The sequence below is a fragment of the Teleopsis dalmanni genome, chromosome 2 (genome assembly GCF_002237135.1).
Source record: "Teleopsis dalmanni isolate 2A chromosome 2, ASM223713v2, whole genome shotgun sequence".
NCBI lineage: Eukaryota > Metazoa > Arthropoda > Insecta > Diptera > Diopsidae > Teleopsis > Teleopsis dalmanni.
Genome location: NC_051847.1, coordinates 162,466,871 through 162,494,400, shown reverse-complemented (window position 1 = coordinate 162,494,400; position 27,530 = coordinate 162,466,871). Strand labels below are relative to the sequence as shown.

Genomic DNA, 27,530 nt, shown 5'->3' with positions numbered 1-27,530 from the left:
TCTTTTCAATAAGCTGGTTATCTTTCCCTATATAAAAAGAAAGATATATATCTACACGCTACCATACAAAATCGTATATCATAATACTGAACAGTGAGACATAACTATTTACGTCTCTAAACAATAAAGCGTGAAGTATATACTGTTTGATACCAACTGGACTCAACCCAGGCTTGAACTTATACATTTAAAATATGAGGTTATGCAGAATGAAGTGTTTTTAGTTGTGGGGCACTTGGACCTCTAACATCAAGGTGCTATTGAGATCATATTTCTTTTGCTCTATTGGAAGTATCATTAGTTTTAAATTGTTATTATTATTATAAAATAAATTATTTATTTAGTATAAAATTTATATCATTAATTTAGTCTATAATTCATATTTATATGTTTAGAATACACTGCACAGCAAGTGAAATAATTGCTAATGATTAAAATTATTAAAACTCTGCATTTAAATATATTACTATTAAATTAATTGTATAGTAAATAATTTAAACAGTTAAATTAGTTATATTGACTTCATCTGTTTACACACGGTTAATAGGTTTTAGTTTCTGACCCATGTAATCCAATTATGTAAGTGCAATCACATCAATATATGTTTCCAAAGACCACTGATAATGGATATTTCGCGGTTCTGAAAAGGGTTGAAAGGTATTTGACACTCCAAAAATTCAGTTGAATAAAACTCTTAAAAATTTTTTAGTATTCCTAAAAATATTGCAAATTTAAAAAAAATTTTTTTTATTAATACTCCCATTCCTATTTAAAATAGATTTCCTATTGGAAAACATAAAAGTCTTACTTAAAATAAATTACTTTTAAAAAATAATGTTTTAATGACGAATTAAAAATCAGTCGGTTTATTAATAAATTAAAATCTATAAAAAATTATAAAATGATAAAATCATACATATAATCATATCATATTGTAATATGATGAAACTTTATAAAAAATTCATACTTATGATGATGTCAATTTAAAAATATGTTGAGGCAATATCTTCATATGTACTAATCCTTAATTGTCTAATGGAAGCATTTTGTAACAAAATTACTGAAGCATCAGATGCAGTTTTAGCTATCATGACGACAAGTGCAGCGGTCGTAAAACAAATAGTGAAGTCCATCAAGTTTGATTTTGCCCATGACAAAATCCTAAAGCATTTATGGTTTCCTAATTATGGATAAACTGATGCCGGCAGAAATGGAACCAAAAATATTAATACGTTTAGCAATGCGATACATAATAGCATTGGCATTCACAGGGCATGTCAGATCATTTTCGCATAGTCCAAAACGAAATTTTGTAGTGCGGTATCAGTAGAGGTTGAAAATTGAGAAGAAAAAAAAACTAATTAAAATTCCCACGTTGGTAGCCATTTCAGGCCATGCATTGTCGAATTGGGCTCATTAGCAGTCGGTCCGCTCATTCCGTATGCAAGCGGCGAGAATAGTATGAAGCTGTAAGCCAATATCGACAGCAGAGTACCGAGCAGTGCGTGCTGCAGCCATCTTGGCAACCAGCCAGTTAAAAAGTTGAACATGACACCTAAAAATAAACAAAATTTTCTAAAATTAACAACGGCAGGAATTCAACAAAAATGCTGCAAAAATTTCAAATAATAAAACGAAATAAAATTCTAAATTGTTTAGCTGTCTATGCTAAGCGTTAAAACAAAACTCGAAACTCTAAACTCCAAATTATTCAAAACCATTTTACTAATTGATGTTCCCGTACTCTCAAACCCCCACAAACCCCACACACAGTGCACTTTATTTTTAAAGACAATTATTGCGGGGTTGGGGAGTATGGTGGTTGAATTTTTTACACAAAACAATGCAGAAAAACCACCAAAGTTCCCGTCCGATCTGCTCTGGGTCTATAGCAGAGCTGGTGAAAATTAGGCGCCTGCAGCAGTGCGTGAAATTCAATAAAATTGCAAAATATTCTGCCGGTTTCATGCCTAATTTGGCACTTAAATATATTTTATAGATTAAATTTGCTTTAATAGCGAATTTCCTTTCGAATTTATTGCATTTCATTGACGCTGTTTTACTTGACGCCGTTGAAAAATTTATTAAATTTACATTTCGGCTCGCGCACCGAGCATTCGCCACTCGCAAAAATCCTTGCAGCCATTTTAAATTGAAATTTCTGCTGTTGTGATTGCGTCCTTTGCGTTCATCTGCACGTGTGCTCCCTTCATTTACATAGGAACTCATGCGGTCCTGCGTGAGTTTGCCGTAGATATTTCGCAATTTCCATATAGATATTCGTATTTGCTTATAACTTTCAAAAATTCATTTTATTTGATATTTTTTTATATATGTTATTCTTCTTTCTCTGTTGCATTCAATAAAACTCTTCATCACCTCCAATATTCCATACGTTTGGGTTTTTGTTGCATCTGCATGGTTACAGGGGATATTTATATTTGATATTATAATAAATTTAATACATTTTAGAAAAGATAGTGGAATGAGTTGAAATTAGCCGCCTTCAACTGTTCAAATTAAAGATCCCACAAAAAGGTAATCTATTCCATATAATGTTAGATAAACTGCAGACTACTTTTTATTAATTTTATTTATATATTTAGATGTAATATTACAACATATCGATACTGTGTATTCATATTAATAAAAACGTGAGATTAGGTTTTTTCTCTGTGCGGAAAAAGGGTCTAAAAATGGCAAACGCATTGTCACTATGCTGTCACAATAGTAACATAGTATGCTCGGTTTGTACGGACTAAAAACAATCCACCTCGTGGGCCAGATGGTTGCTACCCTGGGAATACAATTTCAATTCAATCATTTTATATAAATTTTCTTGTTTTAGTAAATTTTGCTTCAATTAAATTAAATACGTTTTGTGATACCTGTCGCGATTCTAGAAAAGACGTAAAAAATGTCTCCCTCCAGGTTTAACATAGTCTGCGCATTATGGCATCGACAATTTATCGTGCCAAGCTCCTACGTTTCACAGTATCTTAGTCAGCTCTAAGATATGTCTTTAAAGAACATTTAAGGTTTTGCCATGGGTACAAGGTTTAAGTTTTGTTAGATGTCACAATGGGCCAAAGACCGAAGTGAATCATCTAATCATCAGGATCACCGATATAACCTAACCTATATCATTTAATTAATTCTACCACTGTTATTTTTTTTACACGGTATTTTATAACATATCACAATAGACGCAAGATTGTAATAGATCGCCTAGAAGATCGCCGGTATAAGCTAACATAACCTATTTTAATTAATTCTGCAGTTATTATTTTTATATATTTCATTTTTATATGGTATTTCGTACGATAGACGCAAAACCTAAGTAAATCACCTAAAGAACCGCTGGTATAATATAATTTAGCCTATTTTTATTAGTTTCATTGTACGATCGTTATTCTGTTTATATGATACTTTATCAAAATTCCATAATATATATTCATAGTCCTAAGAAAATTACTTGATTTATACTTTAATCAGAATATTTCGAAGGGAAAATAGACAATAGGTAATAAAAAAGAAATGTTCATGATCAATGAATTTCTCTTTAAAATATTGAAGAGATTTCAATATTTTGCAACTAATTGCTTAGATTTTCAACGTCATAAACTAAATTGTATATTAATTAGGATGGATAGACAAGAAGCTTATCACATAGAAATCACGTTAAATATTACAAAATTACCAATTTCTCTATCCGAAAACCCTATGTTCAGGTGCTAAAACTGTTGAGAATACTTTTTTATCTTTGGCATTACTTGATGTTTTGAGCTTTGTTCAACGTAATTAATATTTTTTGTTCTTATATGAATTCACCTGTTAACATGGAGTTAAATATTAAAGCTGGAAAATAATGATGAAAATAGAGCACACGTCCCATCCCCCAAAATGGAAAATAATGAAGCGCCCAACCAATGAACAACCAGGTGGCTGCTTTGAGTGACCTTCTCTGGGAACCTGCAAAAGAATAAAAAATTAAAAATTTTATTTAAATTTTAAAAAAGCTAATGGTACTTTATGCTCTTATTTTATTATTAATCACAAAAATTATTTATACTTTTTTGTAAATTAAAATTATATTTTACATGATGCTTCACTACTCATCAAGGTTGTATTCGTTTAAATCAAATAAAATGGGGAGAAATGTTAAGAATATAATTTTTGTTTATATAAAAAACATTTATATATTTATTTGTTTTATTTTAAATTAATTAAAATTTTAAAAAACTCATAAATTTATATGACGATTTATGATTTAATGAAATAAAAAATATAGTGTATTAAAATTATAGACTTTTCTTATAACTGATAATATAAATAAAGAGGTTTTATGTATCAAATTTATACCGTGTTTTTAGCGCTATTAGCTAGCACTTTCATAATACACATTTTTTTAAATCTTATTTTAATTTATTATTTTTTTTTTATATTATATATATTGTATATTATATAAAAGTACAGTATATTAGTATATTATTATATTATATATATTGCGATTATAACATATTCCATTATTTTAATATATAATTATAATTACATTGTGACCGAAAGGTTTTCGGAGGTTCTCATTTAAAATTCGCGCGCTGTATATTTTTCGATATTTTAAGTTTATGTAGTTTTGGCAGCACTGTCCTTAATTACTATGCCAAAAATGAGGCGCGATCTGTCAGGACAGTTCGTTTACGGCAGCTGTTGAAACCAGTTCACCTCAGTAGTGCGTTGCGAAAAAAACAATGGAAAAAAATATTGAACAAAGAGTTTGCATCAAATTTTGTTTTTCGAACGAAATTTCGTGTGCAGAATCGTTGCGAATGCTACAAAAGGCTTATGGGGAATCAGTTTTATCGAAAACTCAAGTTTATGAGTGGTACAAAGCCTTTCAGGACTGTCGTACGACCGTCGAAGACATGCCGCGTTCTGGACGACCTTCGACCTCTACCACCGACGAAAACATTGAAAAGGCAAAGGAAATCGTGTTCAAAAATCCTCATGTGAGTGTTAGAGAGATAGCACGAGAGCTAGGCATCGGTCGTGAGATGGCTCGTTTGATTTTGGTGGACAATTTGTGTATGCGACGTGTCAACGCCCGGCTTGTTCCGATTCACCTCAATTTGTTCAACATTATCAACGATTTTAAGGCCAAACATTCAATAAATACCATCGAACAGCCACCGTATTCACCTGATCTTGCACCGTGTGACTTTTTCCTGTTTCCCAACCTCAAATTACCACTCAGAGGAACGCGTTTTGAATCCATAGAAGACGTAAAACAGAATTCGCAGAGGGAACTCAAAGCCATACCGGAAAGCGCCTATAAAAAATGTTTTGATGATTGGAAGAAACGTTGGCATTTGTGTATCGCTTCTAATGGAGCATATTTTGAAGGAGATAAAATAAATATATTGATGAAGATTAAGAATTTTGCGTTTTATTTATTTATGACCGGAAACTTTTCGGTCACAATGTATAATAATTTTTAATATATTGTGTATATTATTCTTAATATATGTATATTATAACATATAATGAGATATAAGAGATTACAGAAAAATTCAATTATAAAAAAGCTTAATTAAAAAATTCTAATATAAGCCAAAAATATATACTTCAAAACCACGATTCCTACATCAGTTAATAGTTAAATAAGATTTTATATTACAAAAAAAAATATTTTAGAAATCTTATGTTTCACAGTTGAATTTTCTAAATATTCTCTGCATACATTTTAATAAAGTTATCTCAAATTTTATTTATATTTCATTCAACGATGTCTGATCACCAACTAAATATTTTTTTGCAAGACCTACTTACACTTATTACGACTACAAATGATTACAAAGATAGCTATATATTTAAATGGAAATTCTTTTAATCACTCTCTAGACTCACAGTTCTACGAAAGAGGAAGTACCTTCCGTAAGTCACTGCTAATGAGGTGCGTTGACGGTACAATTATTTCCCTTAAAATATCTAACTCGATCAGTTGATGAGGCAATATTGGGCTTTTACGACTTTTTAATTAGTCTTCACACAGGGATTATTTTTGATAATTATTTTATATGCAAACGAAAGCGAACAAAACCTCATCAGTTAACATAGATAATATTATATTACACCGTATTTTTATGGGAGCTAAACGCTGGTTCAGTTAACCCGTACACGTCTCTCTTAATATCTTTTAAGTACGCCTCAACAATAGTAATAAATTGTTACCATAGCACTATTCATATCTTTTAAAGGATGGTTTTAAAAATAAATTTGTATGCGAACTATAGTATATAACTATAGTATATCTGGATTTATAAAAAATTCTTACACAAACTGTTACTGGTGTGTCTCAAAGACTCTGTGCTAATTTTTCTAATAAGTTTATCTGCAGCGATTCAAACTTACGACAGAAAATCAAGAGAGGTAGAGAATTAAAGTAGATAAACTGGTTGACAAGTTGACAGGCGGGTAGATAACCCGATAGACAATTATCACCCCATACTGATGAAGAGCAGATTTATGTATAGAATTGGATGATATCCGACATTTGTGTCAAGTAACTAACCAAACCTAATAACGACTTAATATATAATATAACAACTTTTATTGTTTTAATTATATTAATAATTTTTAATTAGAATTTAATTATTATTCAAAATTTTTTATGTTTTAGAATTTAATAATTTTCAATCTAACGAACAAAAATTTTAAACTCATGGTACCAAAATAATAAATTAAATAACAATATTATATCTAATACCTTAGACCTACCTAACTATAACAAGTTTTTGGACAGCTATTTATCTATTATGAAGTTTGGTCACACAATCTAAGTCAGCTCTTCTCCTGTACAATTTATTGAAGTTTCGGTCATCAGATCAGAACAGATAAGTTATGATCTGACCTTTGAGAAAAATACACTATTTCATTAAATAGATTTATTCTTTCGCAATATTCAAGAAAATATACGTAATCTGCCCTATATTTTTCTATTTCCGTTGCAAACTGAGTGACAAGGTTAATATATCTCTCCTATCGCGGTGAAGATAATAAAAATTAAAAAATTTAAATTTTTTTTACTGCATCACCAAATTGGAAGCAAGTCCATCCATTTTTAATATAAAAATTTTTAAAACTGCAATGAAAAGTTGCTCATGCGATATTTCATTTCTATTTACTTTTTATAATTATTTTCCTCTTTTGTTTTATTTTTTCATGTTTTTTTTTCTTTAGTGAATAATAACCTTTTTTAATGAGTGTTAAGTAAGAATAGTTAGCAATATTTTACCGTTTTCATTTCCATTTTTATTATTAACAGCAGAATTGTCCACATCCGGTTCAAGTGCCTCACAGGCGACATGTCCTTTTGGAAATTCATTAAAAGTGTTTTCTTTTTCTTGTTTGCTTGCCAGTTCTTCTTGTTGTTCTTCCTCTTGTTGTTGCTGTTGTTGTTGTTGTTCGTCCTGTTTCGACTTCTGATTTTGACGCTGTTCTACTTGAAGTTGTTTCAGTCGTTCCTGTAATAGGCGTTGCCCCGCCATCCTACGTTCCTTAATAGCCATAACAAAGAAAACGATTAAAAAGAGCGCCAGGAAAACTAGATTGCTCCACCAGATTATTGGATTTCCTAACAAGTAAATGCGATAAACACTACCCGAGAAAAATTGGCCCTGTTACATCATCATTGTTTTTGTTGTTGTTTTATAATTTAATGTTATTGTTGTAGTAGTAGTCGTAGTAGTAGTAGTTGTTGTTGTTGTTGTTGTTGTTGAGTATATTATAGAACGGTGTTATAATTTTTAGAGTCAAACAACAATGCAATTTGTGTTCATTGACGGAAGTAATTATTAACAGCAAATGGGATGGAAAATAAAAATAAAATTAATATTTATTATTTTAAATTATGATGAAAAATATTAAATTTATGTTTTTAATATCAAAAGGATATAATATAGGATATACTATAGAAGTCCTTATAAAGATATTCTGTTGAAAAGTTGAAAACATACAATGTACAATAATAATTAACTTATAATCTTATATTTATTGTTAAATAAACTATTAATTAATATAACATATAAATTATGTTAATTAAATTATTGAAATTGTTAAATTAACCAATTTATGTATTTGATAATATTTTGTTTATATTACTTTATTAACTATTACTTTGTTTGCTACTTAATATATAATCCATTTTATATATGCTGACTTATTTTAATAAGCTTTATTATAGATGAATGTTGGGCTATTAGTCACATTTTTTTGATTTGGTTTTTTAATAAAAAAAAATCGAAACGTCGGAAATATATATTAAATAAACAAAACAATAAAAAACTTTTATTAAAAAGCCAAATCAAAAAAATCTGACTAATAGCCCAACACTCATCTATAATAAAGCTTAATATATAATATATATCAATATATTTAATATATATATTATTTTAATATATTTTTTCAATATAAAGTAATAGTCCAAAACAAATTGAAGTTTTTATCAGTGACCGATCAACTTGGAGAAATGACGGAATTATTTTAAAGCACTTGTACACTGATGGGTCCAAAATGGAAGATAGCAGTATAGGAGCAGGAATTATAGGACTGAAATTCCAGGCAAAGGTCCATGCCTTAGAGCTATGACATAAATTAATACATAATTGCTTAAGAAACCAGCTGTAGTTTTGGCTCGAACTAGGTAACAAAAGAAGTATTCCTTTCTCCTCCAACAATTTTCATTAATTATCTCTATTGTGGTGTATTGGGTAAATTGGTAAATTATATTCAACTTCTGTTTCCTAAACATGAGTTTAGACTAAATAAAAACAAGTGAGAAATAATTTAAGTTATTTTATTATTTTAAAGCCTTAGTTTAACGAATTTGACCAATACGATCAATACGACATAATAATAATAATTTTGATTATAAAATAATATATATTCAATATTTCTTCAATAATAGAAATAAAAGCAAGTTTTAACCATGACTTATGACATTTGAAAATTTATTATATTCATTCTCCTTATAGCAAAAATAGGCTACATCGGGGTTTGTAATATATATGTGGCAAAATACATATTTCTTTATCACTTAAAGATAGAAAGAAAGCATCCTATTACTCATTAAGAACTCTTAGTTACTCCATGAATGCTTATATATGTATGTTTACTAGCACAGAATATAGAGTTACAATAATAAATTAAAACATATCAATATATGGTATAATAAATTTTAAATTGAAATCTTCATTTTCAGCAGACCCATTGTAATTCTAGCATCAAGTTTACCATTTTATTTCCCTACAATAGAAGTCTATTACTATTGTTTATTATTGATTCAAAAAATTCATACAGCATTTACAAAAATTATAGAATTTTACAGAAAATCTAAATTGACAATAACATATTTGTTCTGTCTATAGTCACACAAGTCTATTGTTAGGAGTCTATTGTTAGAAGTCTATTGTTAGGAGTCTATTGTTAGAAGTCTATTGTTTTCAAGGAATATCTACCAGATTCTTTATAAGCAGGCCTTTTTAGTCTTGAACCGTAGTCATTGTATATCCAAAGGTTTTACTTCAAGTGAGACTATATTGAAAACTGTTCATCCATTATCTATACTAGAAAATTATTTTTGTTAGTTAAGTCTGTAAAAATGTCTTGCATCCAATAAAAGAAAATGAAAATAATAAATTAATTTCAAAATTGTTGGTGCCATTAATCAATTTGTGTTTATAATGCATTAACAACCATAGATCTTCATTTGTATATAAAATAACATAAAAATCAAATATAATAAAAATTTAACCAAATACTTCATACTGTGGTCATATATCAAAATAATAAATACCACAAAAAATATATCTTTCCATTTCAGTGCAATTTCATTTATCCACTTAGTATTCTACACTTTAGCTATACCAAACCATATCTGTGAACTCAATAGTGTTTAGTAAGACAAAACATACTAAATTTCGACATCCCTCCGAAATACTCTCAATTACTGCCTTGTAGGTCATTCAAACGACACATCAATTTCAATTTAAGAAAATCCTTGTCAAATTTATATTACACGCACAGAATCACAAAACCTAAAAGAAACTTTTATTGCTCGAATACTGAATAATTTCCGAACACTTCCATAAATATACTTCTAACAACTTTTTTCATTTAAAATAAATGCTTATATTCTACATATGTTTTTCCCCCCTCCACCAAAAAGTATTACTAAGTTTTTCGTCTATTTTTTTGCATGAAGAGAAAAAATATATGAACGTTGCTACTTACTTTACGCACAGACAATACTCATTCATTGAGTGCATTTAATATTCCCTCATACATACCCGGTAATTAATAGGCCATTGCCATGGTCTGCTGGTAATTTCTCCTTCTTTCGGTTTAAGTCCAGCGTTGCCTTGAAACATCACAGCGTGCGATTCAATAAATCTCGCAAAAAATCCTGGTGCGTAGACATTAAAGTTCACTTTGGGCACTGAAATTCATTAAAATTAGTTAAAGAAATTATAAAATATTTTAGAGTGTTAATATAAAATAAATATAAAATATATGAAGGTGTGACTTCATGTCATAAAACTTGACCGCCAAGAGAAAAAAGTTCAAATGAACTAGGTAAGGTTTTAACTACCATATTAGAAAAAGACAGCTTTTACGTTGCCCCTTTATAGGTATCTACTGAAGATCAATACAGAAAACAAATGTAGAAAATCCTCCAATTATAGAGTTTTCGGAATTGAAAGAAGTTATAACTAACATTAACGCCTGGGCAAGACCAAATAAATGGGAAAATGATTAAAAACTTGCCGCACACAGCGATCGTCTTAATTCTCACCATTTTTAACAACATTTTGTCACTTGGGTACTACCCGACGTATTAGAAAACATCGTCGATTAAAATGATCCCACAGCCTGGAAAAGATCCTTCAGTTGCTACATCATATCGACCAATAAATCTATTACTACAAATTTCAAAATTTTCGAAAAACTTCTAATAAAATAAATTCTGATTTCCTCATCGATAGAAAACTTAATTCCGGACCATCCATATGGATTTCGCAGAGGCATGCAACAATTGAACAGGTCCTTAGAATAGCTAACGAAATACACTTAGCTTTATACTCAAAACAATATTGTACAGCAGTTTTTCTTGATGCAGCGCAAGCATTTGATAAAGTGTGGCTTAAAGGACTTTTATTTAATATAACGCACTCGCTTCCAGTAAACGTTCATAAACTTCTAAAATCCTACGTGACTCAACGAAAATATAAGGTTAGACACAAATCTTTTACTTCGAAAGAGTACGACATAAACGTTGAATTTCCTCAGGGTAGTGTTCTTAGGTCGTTTCTATACTTAATCTATGGAGCTGACATTCCACAATACCCAAACAATTTGCTGACAACGTTCGCTGACGACAATGCTATAGTCAGTACCGATCGTGACTGCACTATAGCTTCACATAATTTATCCAGGCATCTTGGTTTGATTGAAGAAGGCTTGAAGGCTTGCAAAATAGAGAATCAAGGTGAATGAAACTAAATGCGTTCAAGTAACTTTTACAGAGAAACATGCACTGCTGTTAAAATTATTAATGAGGTTATAGCTGAATCACATTCTGTGAAATATATGGAAATTCATCTAGATAGAAGGCTCACGTGGACAAGTCATGTTGAACCCAAAAGATGTCAATTGAATCTTAAATATAAGGAATTGTACTGGCTTTTAAATCGCAACTCTAAACACAGTCTTGATAACAAATTGTTAATTTACAAGTCAATATTAAAGTCACTTTGGACCTATGGTATAGAACTGTGGTGTTCAGCGTGAAATCCACCACCACAGTACACAAATATAGAAAAAATCCAGAGAGTACAAAATAAAATTCTCCGTCAAGCTGCGCTAAAGAAGAATATTTTCATAAAAATATATCCTGAAATATTGTGCTCTTTTTATATCTTTTATATCATAACCTTTTGTTATAATGTACAATATTTTTTAAGGTTTGTGATGAACAGAGGGACTGCCATCGTCGGAACGGTGTGCCTAACATATTAATATGTAGTATACAGACTTAAACACTCTCTCTTTAGAGACACTTATTTCCCACTAAACCGCTTTCGCATTTCTTCGGGTAATAATGTACAACATTAACGAATAAAATGGAATCCAACTCATTCACTAATCGCTAATTGAAGTCAATAGAAAGTTATTTGTGTGGCCTGCCACTACAACCAAATAATCAAACGTCCACTAATACTTACACTTTTTATGATGATTGTCTTCAAAGTTCCAATAGGCGTATTTATCGCGTAAGTTTGGATTGCAAGATACTTCCTGCTGTTCGAAACCCCACTTTGGTAACTGCTTTCCACTTGCAGTAAGAGCGCAATTCTGAAGCACATGGATGAACATGACTTTGGTTGTAACCGTTTTCACTGTGTTATTCACTTTGCCACCAACAATGACAACTCTCCAAATATCATTTGCATCGCCAACTCCATTCTACAAGACAAAATAATTAAAGAAAAATCAAATAAATTTTTCATATACAAATACTTTTTTGTATAGGAATCGAACCACTTACATCCCCATAACCAGTCACTTGTATGTGTTTTTTGGTCACTGGCGCCGGTTCAGCATGCGAATGTAAATTCCTCTTGGTGGCAACGTGTTCCAAACGTATTTGATCGCCGTTTTTCAGTAATTTCAAATCAGTTACGGTTTCCTTATTGTACGGTTTCAAAAGCCATTTGTTGTTATCGTCCTTGTGTGTGTATGTGGTAATCTAATCGAAGAAATGCCAGTTTCAATATAAACAATAGAGCCATAGAGCCATAAACCCATAAACCCATAGAGCGAAGGCAGCAAAGAAGCGTGTATGCAAAAAATTAAAAAAAATATTAAGCAAAAAAAGAGTAAGCAAAGTAAAGACTGTAATAAAATGACAAAAAGGAGCGGGCAAACTTTTCGAAGGATATTGGTTTAGAATGTGGCATGCACATACGGACTGAACAGACTGAACAATGCAAGGAGCGGCAGGAAAAAGTCACTGCTTTTTTCGTTTAAGAGGCACTGTTTAAACAGGATTAAAAAGCCAATTGAGCTGTAACCTCATGCACTGACCAAAAGCCGTGCGACACTAGAATTAATTAAATCCATTGGAGTTCCTTTTTGCTTTATTTCCTTGTACTTGTCATACAAGTACCACCAATTTCGAGGCTTTGTATTTATTATTTTTGCTCTTTTACTTTTGAGACGACATAGAAACAACAAAAATAATGGGTTACTCTTAAGTTACTCTTTAGTTATATAGTTACTTTAGTGGATGGCAGTAAAAATCTATACATGGAATTTGATTTGTAGTACCACGAAAATTAATAGTGCGGGTAATGGCGGTAATAAGTAAACACTTTAGAGTTCTAAAATGCTCGATATCTTGCTATGAAAGATATATTAATATTATTACATGTTTATGTATGGTATATGTCTATTCTGTGTTATTCTCTTATCACCAACAACAACAACTATCCAAATAACATTAGCCAACTCATATATCAATATATCAAAAATACCTAAGATTTCATTTTGATGCTGAAATGAATCAGACATTTGAAGTCTGAACTAACGAAGATACACACTAAACCGCGTCGGTGGCTACACCAATCCAGGTAGAGTCCTTTCTTATAAGAACTCTACTTGGAGTCCTTATAAGTGCTACAAGCACTTCAAAAATCGAAAATATCTCTTCAAAAAAAAAAATTTTAAATTGAGTAATGAAAAAAGTAGAAAACGGTGATGGCGTTATAACGAGAAGATGTAATAGCTCAACAATGGACGCAGTATCACGGGAAGCCCATTGTTGCCCAGTATCTAGTGAGTTAGTGGACTAGTAGTAGTCTAACGTAAATAACTGATATTAAGGATTAAAGCCGCGATGCTCTGAACGCACTTATCAGTAAAATGCAACGATAAACGACTCTGTTGGAGTTTTAAAGAAGTTCGCCGATACCAATTAAAACTATATGTTTGGATATAGTTACCTGGTTATAAAATACAGTTCCACATCGAATGAAAGTAATGAAAACAGCCAGTCCAATAATTCCACGAGTCTCATAGTGGCCTCAATTATGTTAATTGTGGTCAAGACAAACAAAGTTATGGGTCCTGAAACCCATGGTATCATATTTACAACTCAAGTCGAGTGCCACAAATTGAACCCACTCACAAAACAATTATACGTTAAAAAGTGTCAGATGGTGCCTTCTGAATTTTAATCGCATTCTAGGACAGGCATTGCTTACCGCAACAATATTTTAACCTCCTTCCAGCGGGAGTAGCATCCCGATCAAATAATTTTCCGAATAACAATAATATTAAGAGATATTCAGAGCATCTATGAAAAATAAATAGTCCACTTCCAATAATTCTTAAGTTTCCCTAAGAAGAACTCAAACTATGGGGGGAAGATTTTCCAATATCTCTACTGTCATTAATCAAGAAAAGGAAGATTTTACAATACATTGAATTTTTTTTCCTCTAAGAGGGGGCAGTAGATATGCTAACTGTTACCAACTCCATTAATTTACTATTCACAATACAGAAAATGAGCTGAATATTTTCTGAAGAGTTGCTCAAATAAATAATTTTCAGATGAATATAAATTTCAGATGAAAATAATATAGCGAAAAGCACTAATTTTCCAATATAAAAATTAAAAAAATATTTAAAATTAAGTGAATACTAAACATATTCTTTGAATTTTCCTTAGCATTTACCTATACCAGAGTCATTTTAAAATAGCCTGCCTATTCCAAATAAGCAGCCCTCATTTCTTCTTAAGTCCATGGTTTTTATGTTTTCTAATGAAGTTCTGAGATTGTTTAAAGGATTTATTTTTAAAGATAAGCTTTTTTCCATTGAAAGCTTAAATAATTTATTCGATTACTCGCTTAATAACAGATGACTCATATTTCAGTGTATCGTAGCACTATTTTCTGTAAGTGAACGTGTATCTGCATACCTAGAGAAAAGTTTTTTCATTCACAATGTATCTTTTATTTGCAGAGTGATAGCAGTTAAAAAGTTATCTGATGAAATTACTTGGTCTGTGAGTTATCGACGTTGTGTGTTGTAGTAAATTTGTTGGGTAATTGTGGTTGCGTGGTTAGTTTTCAATTAAGGTGATGTAGCCATCACCCCAGAGGATGACTAATTGAAATAGCCACTTCCATGCTTTTAATGCCCCAAAAATTTGTTCCAGTTCGCATTACTAACAAAATTTCAATAAAAATCAATTTCGACATAAAAGAGAACATTCAAATGCACATTTTTATGGAATAAACTTAAATGCCAGTAGTGAAATGCATAAAGCACATATTCAGGAAGAGAGAATGTTTACACTTAAGTACATTCCGGAGTTTCAATTATTAAAAATACATACTGCACCATTCCCAATTAATATCTCTCAATAAAGGCATGAGGCGGCTAGATACTGAAATGTCAACTAGAATTAATAAGTCTGACTCTATTTTGGTTGTAGGGAATGCAAACAGAACATGGTATTACAGTAAAAATTATAAATAAATTATTTAAATCAATAGATACGTCTCAATAAATTCTCATCTTAAATATTGAATAAAATCAACTAATAGGAAAATTAATTTACCTGCTGTTGTCTGGCTCCAACACCTTTCGGATAGAGATGAAAATGCGAATGCAAATATCCTCCTCCAGTTTTATGATTCTTGATAGTTACAAGCGCGCCATATGCCACATTTCGTGGCAATGTTGCATTATACAAATTATTACCGATGAGACGAGACTGAAATGCAGAACTGTAGAAGCCATCGCCGTTTCCGCTGTGATTAAGCACAGTCAAGTGAATGTAGAAGAAGACCATGTACAGCAGGATTGGCCATAAAATTAATGTCAACGCACGACAGACAATTTGCTTAATAGTCTCCAGCTGAAAGGGAAATGGAAAAGCGTAAAGTGTAAAGTATAAGCAGAAGAGTAAGGAAATGGAGCAGGAGCAGGACCAGAAGCAGAAGCAGAGGAGTGAAACTAATGAAAACAGTTTATTTTGTTACACGGAAACGTTCGATATGTACGCCAGCTTCCATGCTCTTTTTGTGTGCAATTAATTGAAAAGAATGACATAAAACTCACAATTGGCTTACGTAAATCACCCAGGATAATCCACAGTTCGTTGGCTGTATTCAAGCCGACCAGCAGGACAACGAAGAGTCCGACAAATTTAACGCTGATGGTGCAAGATATCATAGTACCAGTAAAGAGTAGCCATAACCACCAACTGAACGTATACGAAGCTCCGTTGCTTGTAGTTTTTGACACCTTCACCATGCCCCACACAGAGGCTGTCATGAAAAACAGCAAAATCGGATCCAGGAGTATGTACTGATTAAGTGTCAGCATACCCACATCTGCGAATATTTAATCAATTTAAATTTTGTCATTCAAATTAACATTTTTCATTTAATTTTTAATTAATTAAACACTTTGGAAAAAAATCAATCTATAATTCGATAAATTAAATATCATTATTTATTATTGGACACTTATTGGTCTTTCCCTTAACTAAGCAACTGAACTAGAAATATACTTGCATTGATAAATTAACAAATATTTCCTTGATTAACTTTTGATTTAATTAACAAATTAATTAACATTACTAAATACCATAGTCTCGATTCATTATAGTGGAAAGGCAAGTATTTTATGGTTTGTTATTTAGAAGTCAAATAAAATCTGTATAAAGCAAAGTTAAGAAAAAAATCCAGGTTCAGGTAAAGAAAGGAGCTAATCTCAATCATCACTTAAGGCAGTGTCCAACATACAACATTTCAATTTATATTCAAATTTTTGAGAAACCTTTTGAATATTTATATATTATCTGGAAGACCAATAAGGAAATGGATGAATAAAACTGCGACTCTTCAATAAAGGAAGCTTTCTATCTCCTTTTCTTAGGCAGGATTATATGCTATTTATCCAGTGTATTTTAAAACGCACAGAAGAGAAAAAACAGGTTTTTTTTCATATAAAATTGGTATTGGAAAATGACATATATATGTACAGATATATGATATTATTTCTTAGTAGATAAAAATGTCTTTTAAATATACTCCTATTCCTTATTATTATTACTATTAATATTATTATTATTATATTTTTGTTATATTATATTATTATATTATTATACTACTATTATTATATTGAGGACTTTGCACTGAAACCTATAAATCTATTACGTTCCCTTTATGAATATTTTATCAAGTTTGATTTCCTCGATAAATTGTAGTATTCAACCTTAATCATTCACTTAACTTATTATTTTGCTTCTGCATCAATATCTGGAAAATACCCATACCATCAAGGCGTTCTTTGAGATCTCGTTCTCTTCCCTACAAGTCGTTCAAGTTTTATTAAAGTAAGTATCCAGTTTCGCAAAATGATAGTTTAACTTACAATTAAAGTCAAAATTTCTGTTATCAAATCTTATTTACTTAGTTCGATATAAACCTAAAATCGTTTAAGGTTGAACGTCCCTATAAATGATTTTGATAGAGTCATCTTTGATGGATTTCTTAGTATATCTTTCTCTTAGTTTCGAATTAGTGAGAAGAAATTACCTCTTTCCAATCCACAGATTGGTTTTGAGTGTACAAGAAGAGAGGTTGATTCTGTGTCAGGGTCTACAAACAGCGATGCTGCTTCTCTCCTGACAAGTTTGTTTCGTACACGATAACTATAGCGCGATCCTAAATCTATGTGATCCATATCTGATTGTTTTCGTCTAGGATATACAGCTCATCAAAACACTATATCACTTATCTTGATGTTATCTGGTGAGAGTTTAGAACCTTTATTGCTGCCTAGCTACTACTTAGGATAGCTCTTATATAGTTCTGATATTTAAGTTCGAGGTTGAACTATTTTTGAATGTTTTGTTTAAAAAATAGTTGTGCATTTACAACAGATTTCACAGATAGTGCTGTATTATTGTATTTACTAATAATTACAATAATAATGAAAGCAAAGAAAAGCAATGTCTTGGTTGAGAAACAGTCCTAATCAAGATAAAGCTAAGCAGGACTTAATTTATAAATTGTAATGAATAAAAATTGTTAGTATGCTGAAATGTTGAAGGAAAACAGATTTTTCATTAACATAAAGACATGGTTACACAGACTATATCTAATATAAAAACTGATGGTATTCTTAACTATAATATTATACAACTTTTCGTATAAGCTGTCAACTTACTATAAATGCTATTTACGCAAATTAGAAATTTTTGAATTCAATTATTTAAATTATAAATTTTTTAATTTAATTATATTTAATCTTTTGTCAGATGCTAAGTTTCTTAGTATTAATAGGTATGACAACCTAGTAAAACTGTTATAACCTCATTGTAAGTTTATTGTACATATATTAATAATCTGAAGAGATCTTTATAATTGATATTTCATTCCTGTTTTCCGGAAAACTTTTTCACAATTAGCAGAATAGGCTTTATTTTTCTTTTTATATACCACTTACCAAAAATTAGATAGGCCGCCGATATAACTGCCGCCACATTGGATCGCGTCATATCGTGAACAATGTCAAAGGCCATCGGCATTATAAGTGCACCCAGTGTTGTGCAGAACTAAAAAAATAGAAGATATATTATTCAAATCAGACAAGGAAATATAATAAAATATGAAAAAGTTATATAGCTAATGCAATATGTAAATATACGCTAGGATAATCTTATGAATACCTTATAGGTAAATCTTATTATGTGTTTTATATGTTATATGTATTATTATATGCATGATATTATGTTTACATTTCAAATGATCGAACTTCTGTAGCATATCTGAATTTTGTATAAATATTGTAAAAAAAATAACATATATTGCCACATATTTTTCCAGATAGGTACGAAAGGCTAAATACAGCAGTGAAAGCCATATTATAGGTAGGATATCATTTTCAAATTAGCTGAATATATTATCCATATATTGAAGTACTAAATGGCAAATGTGATTTTAATAAGCATATTCCCAGCAAAGAAAAGAAGAGGACAACTCATAACAAGATGAAACTATGAAGTAAGTTACTCGAATCATTGGTATAGACCGCTGGAGACACTCATCAGATAGCTTGAAGTCGACTATTGATGAATTTCAATGCTTAACTAGTATAATTGCGTTAATAGAAGAAGAATCAGTTTAAGATCCCCTCATTAGTTTATCGATCTATAACTTTCCACAGTCCGTACTGCGATTTTATAATAAAAATATCATGAAATAACAGCTTCGACATAGAAGTCCCTGAGCTATAACCGTGTTACAATTAAATTTTAAAAAAGGGACAACAGTTCTTATAGCTTACATAGCGCATTCCTTCATATTTCGTGCCATTGTATTTGTCACCAGGTTTTTCAAATGGATATGTACCATTGTACCCTGTAAGGTAGCCGGAGAGACCAATAAGCATCTATAAGATGAGATAAAACAAAGTTTAACTCAATGTTTTTGGAAGGCTAGGACAGAGATACTCACTTTACCAAGTGGCGGGTGCACATCGAAGAAAAAAGTTCGATTTATGTACCAACTGCCCATTTTACCGAAATGCGTCTCATCCCAACTGAAATGAAGCATAATATCTTTTTCTTTATTTTTTCCAAAGCAGTAAGACTTAACACTAACAAAAAAGACTCACCATATATGGTCGGGTTCTGTTACCTTGTAAAAGCGGGTACTCAGTGTCAATAAGACAACAACACCGAAGATTAGCCACCAATTTCTGTACAAAAAACAACAAAAACAATATGTTTTAATTTTTTTAAATAAAACAATATATTAAAAAACATAATAATTAACTCTCAAGTTTATCTTTTTATGTCAAAAAATTACTGAAGCTTATTTTAAAGTAAATAAATAATTGTTCTAGAAAAATGTTTATAAATCATTATTTAATATATGTTTGCTTCGCAAAATATTAATTCACTTGTAACTATAATTATTGGCACCATCACAACACTATTGGGAACTAGAGGGTTAATTAGAATGCAAGTTCGTTGCTTAAGTCTTCTGTGGCGCAGTTAACTTACAATTTGGCGTCCATAGTTTTGGCCTCAACTTTTGCTATATTTTCCACTTTTGTGGCTGCTGTTTTAGATTTGTTGTGTTTATTCATTTTTATTTAAAATATATTTTTGAAATTGAATTTCATTTAAAATATTAATTCCAATAAGTAAACAAAACCAATCAGAAAACCACGAAACACTGCAGCAAATGACGTGTCGATGAAGAACTAAAAAAGACTTTCTTATTATGTTGTGCCGTTCTTGTATTTTCTTCTTCTCTTCATCTTTCTTTTGCTGTCTTAACTTTCTAAAACGCAGCTGATCGACGCTTCAATGTAAAAACAAAAAGCAGAAAAACCGTATCAAAATGGAATAACAACAAAAACAACACAAAAAACATCAGAACAGAAATGGCAATGTGACGAAATTTCTGTTATTTTAATTAATTTTTAACTAATTTTTAAAATTTTTTATTTAATTTGTCTTTGGAATTATATTTTTCGTATTTTAAATTTTGATTAAATTTTATTCAGAAATTTCCAATTCTTTTTCTTTGCGTGTTTGCTTCCATTTATTGTGTTCCTACTTAGTTAATACACACACCTTCATGTGTGTAATGGGGAGAGTTTCCACCACAGAACTTCTCGTTTGGAGTTAGCACATATCGAAACCAAAATTTGTGTGCTCTGCGATTGAATGTAGCGCCATATGCATGCAACAGGGAATAGAAAACCCTACAATGTATTTAAATGAGTAATGACCGTAATTGTAGTATTTTATGACAGCAGACAAAGACCGTAATATTGTAAAAGGACTGTCAAAGACCGTTATATTCTGATACGGTCTTTGACTTAACAAGTCAGTAACGTGGGTGGATTTGTTAATCATTTTTGAAGTTTTTTTATACTTAAACGCAAGTTAAAGCAACTTATTAATATTAATATACTTATAATATATCTACCCGTTGCTTTGTTTATCGTTTGTAGAATATATATCACGTATTATACATACATATAATATGATAGTCACCAATATGCTGATAAGTGTGTTACAACACATTACAATATATACTTTTGCAGTCCATCTAATGATAATAATAAGGTTAACGTTTGAAAACGTTAACTCACCGTATTATATATAGCTTAAGATTATAATTATATATAAGTAATTATATATAGCTTAAGAATGTACATTTTAAATATACATATATAAATATTAAAAACATGCTAAAAAGCAAGTGAATGATTGAAAATAGTTTACTATGCTTTTGTTAATCGAGAAAATACTCCGTCAACTCATAAGGAAATCAATTGAAACTTTGCGAAAAATCTTTTCGTATACAAATTATGAAAAAAGATTCTGATTTCCCAAACACCACGATTTGATGACGGATTTCTATAAAACTTGGTACTCTATGCAACTTTTCCATCAAACTCTGTATCGATATAGATTGATTCTTCAAATATTGAAGCTTAAAGCTGTCTAATTTATATGAAGAACAACAAAAGCAGATATTCCAGCTATACGATTATTGACAATCATTGTGTGTGTTATAAATAATATATTAATGTGATTAATATATTAATATGTAAAATAAAAAAATAAATAATAAATATTTGTTGCCACTAGATAGCGCATGGAAGTGCAAAGACCGTAATGTCACTGTCTCATAAAAGCGTTTAATGTTTAAAGTTCATAACTTCAAAACTCTATGTTCTATGTATATGGACATGTGGTGTGGTAGAAAAAAAATTATAGGAATATTGAAATTTACAAAATTGTAATAAAAACCAAAGGTGTTTAATCGGAAAATAATCGGCCTTCAAAAGTAATCACTTGAAATGTTTAAAAACTTTCCGTTTAGGTTTGCTAAATAAAACTTTTGTTCAAGATTTAGTGGTTCTAAGCTCAACTACTTTTTGAAATCAGTTGCATTCTTACCTTCTTTAACTAACAGTATTTTTTACATTCAGTACTAGATGGCTCACAAATATGTACTAAAAATGCAATATCGTAAAAGTGAAATTAGTTTCATAATCCGTAATTTTTAATCACATACACAAACCCACAAATAATTTTAAACGCATTTTGTGGTTCGGTCAAAATCCACAATATTACGCTCTTTATTTGTGTATTAATACGGTCTTCCCATACAGACAATATAAAGACCGTATTAATAAATTTTCTTGTACGATATTTGATGGTTAATAATATAATTTATATCCCAACAAACCAGAACACCATAAATCTATCATTAATGCATTATTACTTGAGAATAAAGTACGTGACTATTTTTTATCAGGGAGTTGTGCCGTAATAAAATGACAGCCAATTGGGAAATTCATTTCATCCTATTTGAATAATCATTTGTTTTTTCTTATCATTTTTTATAAAACTTTAAATGTGATCATCACCTGAACTGCGTCCTGGATACCCACACAATAGCTCCAGTGAAAACATTGAAGACAATATTAATACCAATCAAAGCTTCTCAAGCTTACGTTATTCTATATATACAAACAGATAGTTGTCTCGTTTGAATTGATTGAATTTAGACATTTGTCTACATACGAAAGCAACTTGAAAAAATGTTAAAAAATATCAAAAAGTTGCCACTTTTTAAAATTTATATAGGTTTTTCATTAGTGAAACTGCCAGTGTATAGTATTATCCTACGAACTTATCAGTCACAATCTGTTATTATATATATTTTATAATCAACTGACTCGACCCAAGATATATGATATATAAGGAAATATTAAGGATTTGTTAACTTTTGTGTGCGTCCTCGTTACCGGTTCGGATGCAAAACAGAGCGAAGCTTGATTGCGTTCTGTTTTTATACCATCCTTAGGTTGTGATACCACAATGTTGCCATCATGCTTTTCGCGTGTTATAAACTATTTGTGGTTGCCGTATCCGCCACAAGGTCTTCTCATGTCCCAAATGCTGTAATATAAAATCCATAAATGAAAACTAATGAAATAGAAAACTGTTATGAATTAAGACACAATCGTTGTATCTACGGATGATTTGCTGCTTCTTGCAGACAACGAACACGTTTCCTTGTTGGTATTTAGCTTTGAAACAATATCTTACATATATAAAGAAAGCCTAAGCAGAAAAATAAAGATCTAAAGGATAACCAGCTACTTACTTATATGAAATCCAACTATCTATCATTAAACTTAGCAACTCTTTTAGTTTGCATCTTTAGAGTCTTTACTCTTGAAGCAAAATTGATAATATAGCGATGTCTTGAATAGGGATGCCTTTAAAACTGCTTAAAGTCTTTGATACTTCAAACCCGTTTATACTCCTATACTTACATGATTGTTGAAATACACATCCAGAAAGTCAGTACAACAATTTCACCTAAAATATCCAGCCCATATCTTAACTTCCCATCGTAAATGGTCGTGACATTGAATGATCAGTCGTGTATATCTCTTTTAGGGAGCGCATATACTATTTAATGGTAAATAAAACGTATAAAGTAGTTAGCCGTAAGAAATTAAAATTAATTTAATAATAGTAATATTTATAATTTTTCCAATCCATTATCTTTAAAAGTAAATTAAATGCTGAACTCTATATCACCTTGTACACACCTTCACTTCTTTTACCAGCAGATGGCGTTTTTGCTGTCAAATTAAAAAAAATAAAATTCAAATTACGTTGACGACGAATAAATAAAAATAAACAAATTTTGTTTATTTTTTGTTGATTGTGTCTTCTTGGCTTAGTTGAGTTTCGAAGCAGTCGGGTAACTAAACATTCACTGAAATGGCTCCCAAACCAAAGCAAAAAGTGACGATTCATATCGATCCAAATAAATGGAGTGAACAAATCAAAGAAATTGAAAAGTCTCACTTGGAAGAGGACCAATCAGCAGGGGGAGAAGGCGACTACGATTTGGAATGGTTGGATAATGAGGAGGAGGAGGAGGAGGAAACCGTATTGAAATTGTACGAACCTTCAGAACCAAGTGTTAATATTGGTCGCATTGACTTGTCATTTCCAGAGACCACACAAGAGTTTGCAAACACTGCAGAATGTTATCTTCCAAGTTATTATACTCATTCGTCGAAGGAGCGACTAATTCTACTCTATGCTGAAAACTTTCGTAGACAATTTTGTTTTCTATTCCCAAAACGTCGTCCACTGGTTCTTGCACCGTACAACGAATGCAATATACAGGTAAGATAATGGAATATAGTTCATATTTTGTACATCGATTTTAATATTTTTTTTTCATATTTTCAGAAATTTGTTTGCACAACGATTCGACCAACCGCTTTTGCTTATGTGCCACTGATTGCAGACGAGGTGGGAATCGCTAGATTTGTATCGGATTTTATAGTCTATGAACCATTGAAAGACATTATTGAAACCGTAAGTTAAACAAAGCGATTGCTCATTCGAAAACTTTAATATTTAATGAATTAAATAGAATTTTCGTCACATTTTAAAATAATATTAAAATCATTGTGGATCATTACAAAAAAAATAATGATTTAGTGATCCCTGCAAAAATTGAAAGTTCGTCTAATTCTAGACAGATGTTAGATTGATATTCGTTTGAATATTACCCTCAAAATTTTCTGAAAGCAGTATTTTCACTAAACTAACAAGTAAATGGTTTTTTTACTCTATTGAAAACAATTTGAGTCTTTATAGTTTACAGAGATCTCTCACTTAACTACGAGAAGTAAACTACCCACAGATAATATTAAAAATATTATGTTTAACTAGGGTTGGATCAGTGGGGTTTCTACATATATAAGAAGAACACGTTTTTGATTCTTAAAAATTTGTAATATAAAATAATTGTACATAGTATGTGAAAAATTAAAGCTCAATTCTAGTACAATATTCTCCAGTTAATGTGAATGTGTCCTGTCCTTATCTCTAGCACAACTGTGTACTATATTTGTATGACGTATGACATTCTAGACCTATATTTTCAACTACTTTTACGTAAAATTGTAGTAGATTTTTAAAGTGGGTGCCTTTTAGTCCTCGGCCCTCTATCACTATCGCTAGATAAATCAAGAAAGACAAAATAACGTTTCTGTAACCGAAATACGAGGGGATTTGATCAACTTAAGGATTAAAAAATGTTCAAAACCTTTATTTCAAAGAAATGGAAACATACAAGCCTTTTAATTTGGCAAAGGTGTAATAAGCACCTTACAATCTCCATTTCCATATTATCCACTCTCTTCTCTTAGTGAAGAAGAAGAAAGACTTTCATCTTTCTCACAGCCTATTTAGATGAAATGATACTCTTAAATACATCGAGTTCTTTCTCTTGTTATCCTTTTCCATGGCAGTTTTAAATATGTATATAATCAAGAAAGTTTTTAATTTATTATCGGATTGTAATTTATTTCCAAGCATGTTGAAAGTTAACTACGGTACCAAACCAAAGCTAATATTTGCCATCAATTCAATTGAATCAAGAAGATTTACATGAAAGAGAATGCAGATTCAACGTTGGTCGTTAGAGATGAAGAGAAATATGACTATCTTGTTTTTTGTCAGAAGAACATATATTTGTCAAAATACATATTTTAAATATATATGTCAGCTCCCTTTGCAATATTATCTTTTTCATTATCGCATAGTGCGTGAGGAGTTTTTACATCTGCATTATTTCATCAAGAATGCAAAAGGATCAATTCCGCACTAGCTTAAAAATATATATTTCCTTTATCGATCAGAATTTTCGATCAGACTGAATAGAATGGGGCACAAAAGTCTGTAACTATTCCTAGGCAATGCTTAATAGTACTGATATCTGGTTGTTAGTCTTATCATAGAAGACATTAAATTCATAACTGTGGTGGATAAGGTATGTAGATAAAACGTAAGCATTTGTTCTTTCACTTAATGTGAATTTGCATTTTTTACCCGGGTGCTAAAACCTAACAGCATATTAGGAATAGATCATATCTAGCACCTAGATATGCCTTGCTTCTCATCAAGCACTTCCTTCTTGTTGAGGAAGTTATATATCCAAATATAGAACATAGATTGGCACAGGTGGAAATTCTTTCCAATAAGTGCCTTTATGGGGGAATTATTCAAATAACTTAACCAACTGTCTCTTTTATATTTTATGTGGTCTAAATGTCTAACCCCTGCTTGTAAAGAAATAGTTTTGATTATGAACTTGCAAGCCAGTATTTATGCTGCAGATTATCAAGAAATATCAGAATAGCAAATACGATAAGCAAAATCCGTCATACATACTTTAATACTTTATCTAACTGAATTTAACAAATACAGATATTATTTAATAGTATGCAATCAAGCAAAAAATCTGATCCTAAACGATTCGGATAAATACATCGATTTCTCTCTTGATAGCCTTTTCCACGGTACTTCCAGATGTGGTGTATACTACATCTACTTTACTACATCTATTGTACCAATGCGCTACATTCACATATAGATACCTTCGAATTTTATGAATTGTCACTAGATCTTAATTACCACCAACAACACTACGAATCAGCAGACCTAAGTGGATCTACACGATCACCATAACAACGTAGTAACTAATAAATATGATATACGGATATCAATGTCTGATTACTGTTATCAATGATTAAACTATTCTCCTTAATTATCATGCCTCTTATTCTAAATGAAGGAAGAAGTTTAATGGATGTGAACTCTTCTGTTTGTGAAGTTATTAATACACTAGAACCACAAACAAAATGTTTGTTTGGAGATCTGTTGACATTCAGCAAATAGTTTACTTTCATTTTCTGAAAGAAAATTGTGATGCTCAATTGAGAGCTCTTCCGTTTAATCGAAATTTGTTTTCTTCACTGTTAAGCCTACCAAAAAATTCTACATTTTTCAAAATTCTGTATTTGAAGTCTACATTTTTCAAAACTGGAATAACATAAAATTTGCTGGAGTGTTGTTGATAAAATGTAAAACCATTTGATAAAAAACCCATTGATAAAATGTAAAATGTATAGTACCATTTGTCTTCTTCTGGGAAAGGTACTCCGTTAAACATAAATCGCACTATAACCGCCATAAATGTTCAATTCCAGTTCTTTTAGGTGCCATCACATTTAGTATGAAAAAGTATGAAAAATACCACTTAATTTGGTAAGATCCATACGCCCATCCTGGATAGCTCATGTGCATATTAAACGACATTGGTTCCTGTATGATATATATATATCTTGAAGTTATAAAAATGGAATTAAAACAAATTGTATAAATTTTTGTTTATTTATTTGATAATAATAATCAGTGAATAAAATTTAGTTGCTATTCTATTGTAATTAATTTTTTTTTATATTCCAATTTTTGTTTTTGTTTTTTTTTTGGTATTGTAATTTGATGATGAGTTTACTATAAAAAGATATATCAATTTTTGTTT

General features: G+C 30.7%; 2 protein-coding genes across 2 annotated transcripts in view; one reads left to right on the top strand and one right to left on the bottom strand.

The window, feature by feature from the left end:
• Positions 1 to 850: 850 nt before the first annotated feature.
• Positions 851 to 20,516, bottom strand: LOC119682751 (protein O-mannosyl-transferase 2-like). The gene is made up of 13 exons (XM_038096254.1): positions 20,144 to 20,516; positions 19,753 to 19,836; positions 19,593 to 19,677; positions 19,423 to 19,527; positions 18,583 to 18,691; positions 16,186 to 16,460; positions 15,683 to 15,982; positions 12,602 to 12,802; positions 12,279 to 12,519; positions 10,344 to 10,492; positions 7,292 to 7,673; positions 3,832 to 3,972; positions 851 to 1,555 (listed from the first exon to the last, which is right to left on the bottom strand). The coding sequence occupies exons 1-13, from the start codon at positions 20,227 to 20,229 to the stop codon at positions 1,362 to 1,364; spliced, it is 2,352 nt and encodes a 783-aa protein (XP_037952182.1). The 5' UTR covers positions 20,230 to 20,516; the 3' UTR covers positions 851 to 1,361.
• A 3,277-nt stretch (positions 20,517 to 23,793) lies between these two features.
• LOC119679067 (coiled-coil domain-containing protein lobo) overlaps positions 23,794 to 27,530 on the top strand; it is a 68,859-nt gene continuing 65,122 nt past the window's right edge. The window contains exons 1-2 of the mRNA XM_038091218.1: positions 23,794 to 24,319; positions 24,386 to 24,514. Coding sequence (XP_037947146.1) covers positions 23,906 to 24,319; positions 24,386 to 24,514 — 543 coding nt within the window. The 5' untranslated portion in view covers positions 23,794 to 23,905. The remainder of the gene's footprint in view (positions 24,320 to 24,385; positions 24,515 to 27,530) is intronic.

Excerpts from the sequence above, each read along its gene's own strand:
- LOC119682751 (XM_038096254.1), bottom strand. The coding sequence starts at position 20,229 with ATGAATAAACACAACAAATCTAAAACAGCAGCCACAAAAGTGGAAAAT. Across the intron at positions 19,837-20,143 it reads AAAACTATGGACGCCAAATT|AAATTGGTGGCTAATCTTCG; the intron begins GTAAGTTAACTG and ends TTTTTTGTACAG. Across the intron at positions 3,973-7,291 it reads TAAAAATGGAAATGAAAACG|GTTCCCAGAGAAGGTCACTC; the intron begins GTAAAATATTGC and ends ATTCTTTTGCAG.